At 31.8% G+C, this 7,440-nt stretch overlaps 1 protein-coding gene across 1 annotated transcript; it reads left to right on the top strand.

Moving 5' to 3' along the window:
• The first annotated feature begins 5,079 nt into the window (after positions 1-5,079).
• LOC145159587 (putative aldo-keto reductase 2) lies at positions 5,080-6,835 on the top strand. Its single transcript, XM_079078592.1, has 4 exons — positions 5,080-5,345; positions 5,511-5,711; positions 5,822-6,097; positions 6,253-6,835. The coding sequence occupies exons 1-4, from the start codon at positions 5,133-5,135 to the stop codon at positions 6,586-6,588; spliced, it is 1,026 nt and encodes a 341-aa protein (XP_078934718.1). The 5' UTR covers positions 5,080-5,132; the 3' UTR covers positions 6,589-6,835.
• The last annotated feature ends 605 nt before the right edge of the window (positions 6,836-7,440 follow it).

Raw genomic sequence — 7,440 nt, 5'->3', positions numbered from 1 at the left:
ATATTGGGACTTTAGTGAATATATCCCAATATTTAAAGCAAATTAAAATAAGACATTGGTGTTTTTATATGATGACAATTGTTGATGGGATTTCTTGACAAAAAATATCGTTGAGAGTATAAACAACGCATTTCGAGGAGCGAGGCAGTTACCGATTAGGGCATGTATTGACCTTACATTCAATAGAATTGTACAACTTTTTAGAAAGTCTTGTAATGCTGCAGTGAATTGCAATACACCTCTACCATAATGTATGTGACATTTCTTTCGAAAACAAGAAACTCGTGCACAAAGTCATACATTAACCGAGTTTGACTACAATGAAGGTGTCTACAGATTTGTCACAAAGTTACAAATAAATGGAAAGGGAGGAAATGTGCACACTGTCCATTATTTTCCATAAACATACACATGTGGTAAGTAGCGAATGGAAAAATTTTCATGTTCGTATGCTATTTCAATTTGCAGTTATGGAGGGGATGACCAACTTTCTATTGTAAATACTATGTACACTACTATAACTTATAAACAACAATATATGTATGCTTTTGTCACACTTTCTCATGTTGATTATTAGTTGGAGTCGAATTGGAAGATTGAAACAAATTACTCGAAATTTCCTATTTATTCAGGCCGGAGGAGTGTAACGAGATGAACATTTGTCATCCCGACGAACCTTGCAAATGTAGATTATGTCACAAACCTTGTCATAATAAAAGAAATTTTCCAAATCTTAGCCAAGATTTTATGCGATATGAACTTTGTAACATTTTTAATTAATGATGTAAGTTAGTCTTTAACTTGTATTGTAATTTTACGCTTAATTCATATTGTAATATCGTTTTTAATTGTTTTTGTAATTTCGTAATGTTGGAATATATTCAATATTGGTATCTATTTGAACTTATTTGTAAGATATATTTAAGGGTATAACTTGTAAAAATAATATATAAGATATAATCATATACATGGAATAAATTAATCTATATATAATATTTAATAAGGATAAAAAAATAAATTGTTCAATGAAATATATAAATAAATTGAGATAAAAGTTGAAGGATTAGATTTGTAATATATGGGGTTAATAACCTACTTACCATATAAAAAACTACTTTAAATTGAAACAAACATACAATAATAGAAATAATGTAAGACCCTAGAATTTTAGACACTTAATGTGTACAAATGTTAGCAAATTGTAATATATGAAGATATAAATATGGAGAAATGTAATAAGAACTTTAATTATTATAAAAAATCATTATTTTGAGGCTTAAAGAATATTTAGTCTAAAATTCTAATTGTGTTAAAATAAATAAAAAGTCTGTTTATTTAAAGAGGCTAAACAAATAAAAAAAAGGTAATTGTTGTATTTGTGTAACCCTTTTTGAAAAAGGGCTATTTCAGTATTTAGGTTAAACTGGAATAAATAAATAAATAAATAAACAAATACAATCCCTACAAATAGAGTTTTTTATTTTTTTTTACATTTTTTTTAATATCTTGTAGTAATAGATTAGTTTTAGAGAGTCCCATTATTTCTATCATTTCTACTTGTTTTTTCCGAAAACAAATTTTATATTTTCATTTATAACCCTAGGTCATAAATGAAAATATATAATTTGATTTCGAAATACAGTAGAAAAGGATAGAAATGATGAGAGCCTCCCTCAAACCAACCTATTTCTACAAGATATTAAAAAAAACCTATTTCTATAATATACTTTTTTTAAAATAAGTCTAATTTTACAAAAAAAAAAAAAAAAAAACTCCACTTATATGATTGTATTTATTTATTTATATACTCCAATTTAACATAAATAACGAAATAGCCCTTATATTTTTCAAGAAGGTTTACACAAATACAATAATTACCTTTTTTTTTATTTGTTTAGCCACTTTAAATAATAAGGCTTTTATATATTTTAACACAATTAGAATTTTGGATTAAATATTCTTTAAGCCTCAAAATAATGATTTTTTTTTATAATAATAATTAAAGTTCCTATTACATTTCTCCAAATTTATATATTCATATATTACAATTTTCTAACATTTGTACACACTAAGTGTGTCTAAAATTCTAGGGTCTTACATTATTGCTATTATTTTATATTATTGTATGTTTCAATTTAAAGTGGTTTTTTATATGTAAGTAGATTGTTATGGTAAGTATGTTGCTATTATTGTAGGTATGTAGAAATGTTGGAATAGTTATTCTTATTTATAGTTAAACACGTTGGTTATCCCCTTTATAGCCGTTATGTTGCTGAATTTTAATAAATAAAAATTAACATACGTTTATTGGAGGCTAAGATTGAGAATGTGTATTAAGAAAATGATAGAGGAGGCCGGTGATGAATTGTCAATCGATGAGGTCATTATGCCTCAAGCGTGCCATTATAGAAAGACACGGTCATACACACAGGGTGTTGATAGGAAACTAAAACATATATCACTTTATTATGGCCTAAGTACTACATAAAATAATGAAAACTTGAATGCAATGGCTCAACGGAACAATGACTCAACAATTGAGTCAACAAATGACTGAACAATTTACTTGACAAACGTAATAACATTTTCAACAAACGATGTTGCCTCAAAATCCAAACTACCTACTCATAGCATAGGTTCAATTCCATTTTAACCCCTCACAACTACAAGTTCAAAACAATCAAAACAATCGGGTAAATGAAGATGAATGTGATAATCTGCAAAGTTCTAGCATAGATGATTAAATTAAGTAGTATGGTTAAATTGTAAGAAACTTTTAAACAATTTCTTAAGATATTTTAAATGTTTTGGTAATCCGTTTATATGAACTTTCTATTAAATGGAGTTGAGTTTATATGATATTTTAATGTTTTTGTTATTACATTTACCATTTTATTAGAATGGCCGTGTATAAAAAAACTGAAAAAATAAACAAAAAAAGGATCAAAAATATATTTTATATAGTTACTATAACTGAAATTTGTATGGTTGTAGGTTGACATATGGAGACGACATGTTGTGGCTATAAGTCGACCTATTGTGACAAGTCGTTGGACATAATTTGTTATTATTATTTTTAATTTCTTTAAAAGATATAGCAACTAAATTATCACGTCGATATTTGGTCGCAAAAGATCACCTATTGTGACACCATATACCACAATGACAAAAAGGATCTATAGCAATGAAGTTGTGGCGACAAAAGCTATGGTGACATGTCATTGTAGGCACCTATAGCGAGCGACATCATGTATCGTCTCCATAGCCTTTTACTCTTGGGATAATGATTTAAAAGGGTAATATATTTTTTGATTTGTATACATTACTCACTGATTTTTTTTCGTCGACATTTACCTTTCAACTTGTTAAACTATACACATTCAGTCCTTATGACCGGTTACTCCAGGTTAGCTGGGAAAATGACTTAATAGGGTAATATATTTCTCATTTTGTACACATTTAGTCCTTAATATTTTTGTATACATTTAGTCCTTAATATTTTTTGTTTCAGAATAAGTCATTTTTGTTTTTGTACTCATTAAGTACTTATGAATGATTTCTTTTGGTTTTTCTCACGACATCTTACGTGAGACAATCATTGATGAAGTGTGTGCGGCTGTTGATGTTTATGTGTAACGTCTCATTTTCACAACAAAAAAATTTTATTTTTAAACAAGGCAAAACTCCCTAATTATAAATCCATTATTAAGAAAAAATGTTTATTCCAAAATTTATCGAAAATTAGAGTAATATAAGAAACGCGAAATCCTCAATACTGTTGATAAGTGTGTACAGTCATGCTTTCATCTTCCCACGATCAACGATAGAACCCGCAAACATGAACAACTGGGTAAGCACAAAATTTAGTGAGTTTTCCCCAAAATACGTGATACAATAAACGTATTATTATGCATAACGGACCCACACTCATCAGATTGGAATACATTGGCCCAATCAGTCATCCGACTGGAATGCCAACACGCAACATGTCCAATCAGTCATCGGACTGGAATACCCAGGGTTTGTCGGCATGACGCCTTAACCCAACCGTTCTTCTCGAGCCTCCGTGCCTACGGATTACAACCGGTCCACACCAAGTAACTTGGTCTACAACATATAGCAGGACCACCTCAACCTATCCTGCCACCATATGGTTATCTCACGAAAGATGTTGTGAGAAAAACCTAAAGAAATCATTTATAAGTACCGAATGAGTACAAAAATAAGAATGACTTATTTTGCAACAAAAAAAATATTAAGGACTAAATGTGTACAAAAATATTAAGGACTAAATGTGTACAAAGTGGAAAATATATTACCCTATTAAGTCATTTTTATCAGCTAACCTGGAGTAGCCGGTCATAAGGACTAAATGTGTATAGTTTAACAAGTTGAAATGGTAAATGTGAACGAAAAAAAAAGTCAGTGACTAAATGTGTACAAATCAAAAAATATATTACCCTTTTAAGTCATTATCCCTTTATTCTTTTCGTGCATAAATGATTGTGCATTTTGAGAAAAATGAATCATCTTAAATACATATTATATTATAATAAAGTTAACTTTATTGGAATATAGATTAAATTAAAATGATGTATAAACTGAAATTTGTACCATTAAAATTTGTAAAAGGTGAATCAAAGTAGACATTAAATAGGAAATTATAAATAATAAAAATTATGCATCAAAGAGTTGATGAATTAACGTTTGATCTTTGATGTATGAACTATGAAAGAGGTGGATTACATTATTAATTTATTATAGGTATATGGTGCGAAGAGCATATATATCCCTTTAGCTCTATAGTTAAATCATCATAGCATGCGCACCGAAAGCTAATAATACAGGTGAAATATTATTATAATTTAGTTTGTTTCATCTTTTCTTAAAGTCAGGATAGGTTAATATACATCTATAACTTTAATCATATACTATTCTTCTTTAAATTAAATGTTCAAAAGTTAATTACGTCGGCTCTTACGTGTACCTTTCGTCAATGGCCATCAACATTGACCTGACAAAAGCCGCCATGAAATTCCAGCCAACTCCCCACATCTCAATCGCTATATTAACCAATCTTCCAGGTGTTTCTTTCATATATCAATCCATAGAAGAAGAAAAAAAGTACGAAAATGGCAGGAATTCGAAGAGTCAAACTGGGTTCACAGGGTTTTGAGGTATCAGCTCAGGGTTTGGGTTGTATGGGCATGTCCGCTTTCTATGGAGCACCCAAACCTGTACCTGACATGATCAAGCTCATCCACCACGCCATTGACGCAGGCATTACCTTTCTTGACACCTCTGACATCTACGGCCCTCAAACCAACGAGATCCTTATCGGCAAGGTGACTTTCTTCTACAATTAAGAGCTTAACTATTAACTGTTACTTTGATATTTTTGTCGCTGACAATTAGTATAACTTATAAGATCCTACATGACAAGAGTTTTTTCATATTCCTATTCAGTCGACTTACTGTTTAAGCATTTGTTTCTTGTTATATACATACAGGCTTTGAAGGGAGGGGTGAGGGAGAAAATGGAGCTGGCTACCAAATTTGGGATCAAATACGATACTGATGCGATGGATGTTTGTGGAGATCCGGCCTATGTAAAGTATGCTTGTGAAGCTAGCTTGAAGAGACTTGGCGTTGATTGTATTGATCTTTATTATCAACACAGGATTGACAATACTGTTCCAATCGAAATCACGGTTAATATCCTCCTCTATACAAGATCCATGTTTTACAAATATTTCTTCAGTCCTTCAATTCATCATCCATTCATATTGATCTCCTCAAATCTTTCTTTTTCTATTCTTAGATGGGAGCAATGAAGGAGCTGGTGGAAGAAGGGAAGATCAAATATGTTGGATTATCGGAGGCATCAGCATCAACCATCAGAAGAGCTCATGCTGTGCACCCAATAACAGCCGTACAACTAGAATGGTCCTTGTGGTCAAGAGATGTTGAAGAAGATATCATTCCTACTTGCAGAGAACTTGGGATTGGTATTGTTACATACAGTCCTCTAGGACGAGGGTTCTTCTCATCTGGTCCAAAGATGCTTGAGAAGTTGGAAGATGGTGATTTCCGTAAGGTATGTTGGTACTTTTTTGTTATCTTTTCCATCATGATCCACTCCATTCCAATAAGAAAATGTTGCTAGATCAAATGGGTAATTTTAACTTCAATTTATTAACGAATTTACGAAGAAGAGGTGTTGATAATTGGTTTAAAATTATTATTTTGTAGTACTTGCCAAGGTTCCAAGCTGAAAATATTGAGCACAACACCAAAATGTTCGAGAGGGTGAATGAGATGGCGGCAAAGAAGGAGTGCACCCCATCACAGCTAGCATTGGCTTGGGTTCACCACCAGGGGAATGATGTGGTGCCAATTCCAGGAACTACAAAGATTGAGAATCTTGAACAGAACATTGGAGCTTTATCTGTAAAGCTAACACCAGAAGACATGGCTGAACTTGAAGCTATTGCTTCAGCTGATTCAGTCAAGGGGGATCGATATGGTGATGGTATTTCAACATTTAAGGACACCGAAACTCCTCCATTGTCATCTTGGAAAGCTTGATTAATGCCGTGATTGATAATGTTGTTTGTACTGTGCTGCTATATATAGATGCATATGATCTCTTTTTCCATGAAGATGCTTGATCAACACTGCGAGTTGTTTGTTTGAAATGTAATTTGTTGTCCTGTAAGAACCTTGTTTCGTGTTTATTTTGGTTAAACTCGATCAGGTGTGTGGTTTTACCATTGCGATGTAAGTATATGAGTTTTCGAGAACCATAAATAATATCTTATGATTTCCCAGTTTAGAGTATATGTTAAAATAAGTACTGTTTTACATTTACAAACTTATCATTGATTTATATCCTTTTTTGTATCCTTATGTTGTTTATTTATTTCTACAGGGTTAGAGTCTTAAATTATTTGTAGTTGGTTTGTTATTCTTATTTGCAGGAAGAGCTAAAGGTGTACTCTTGATGATCTCTAGGACTAGGGTTCACATTATCTCAAATATGTCAAACACGCGGATCTATTTTGGGTCGGGATAGGATTATCCCGGGTAACAATGGGTCTGGGTGGTATTCGATCCATTCTGAACCCAAAGTATATAATGTTTAGTCTCTGTGTAATTTGGTCATTATCGAGTCATTTTGTTCTATGTGATCTCTGATAGAATTAGGGTTTCTTCATCTGTTCTTCAATCGTTGTCTGATTGAGTGATTAGATTAGGTGAGGGTTGTAGTAAGGATGGTTGTAGATTTGTAGAGAGGTTTTTCTTGTAAGTTGATGGTAACCAATTGGCTCTTGGTTCTTACTTGAATGAGAACTGTTGATGTTGTGCAATCTTGTGTTCTGTATGGCTTTTAGTTTGTTTAGATGTGGCTGTTGCTTGTTTTGATTCTGGTCAGGATCA

The sequence above is a fragment of the Lactuca virosa genome, chromosome 2, assembly GCF_052849685.1.
Source record: "Lactuca virosa cultivar CGN04683 chromosome 2, Lactuca_virosa_CGN04683_v6, whole genome shotgun sequence".
NCBI lineage: Eukaryota > Viridiplantae > Streptophyta > Magnoliopsida > Asterales > Asteraceae > Lactuca > Lactuca virosa.
This window is presented reverse-complemented; position numbering and strand designations above follow the sequence as displayed.

Excerpts from the sequence above, each read along its gene's own strand:
- LOC145159587 (XM_079078592.1), top strand. The coding sequence starts at position 5,133 with ATGGCAGGAATTCGAAGAGTCAAACTGGGTTCACAGGGTTTTGAGGTA. Across the intron at positions 5,712-5,821 it reads CTGTTCCAATCGAAATCACG|ATGGGAGCAATGAAGGAGCT; the intron begins GTTAATATCCTC and ends TTCTATTCTTAG. Across the intron at positions 6,098-6,252 it reads AAGATGGTGATTTCCGTAAG|TACTTGCCAAGGTTCCAAGC; the intron begins GTATGTTGGTAC and ends ATTATTTTGTAG.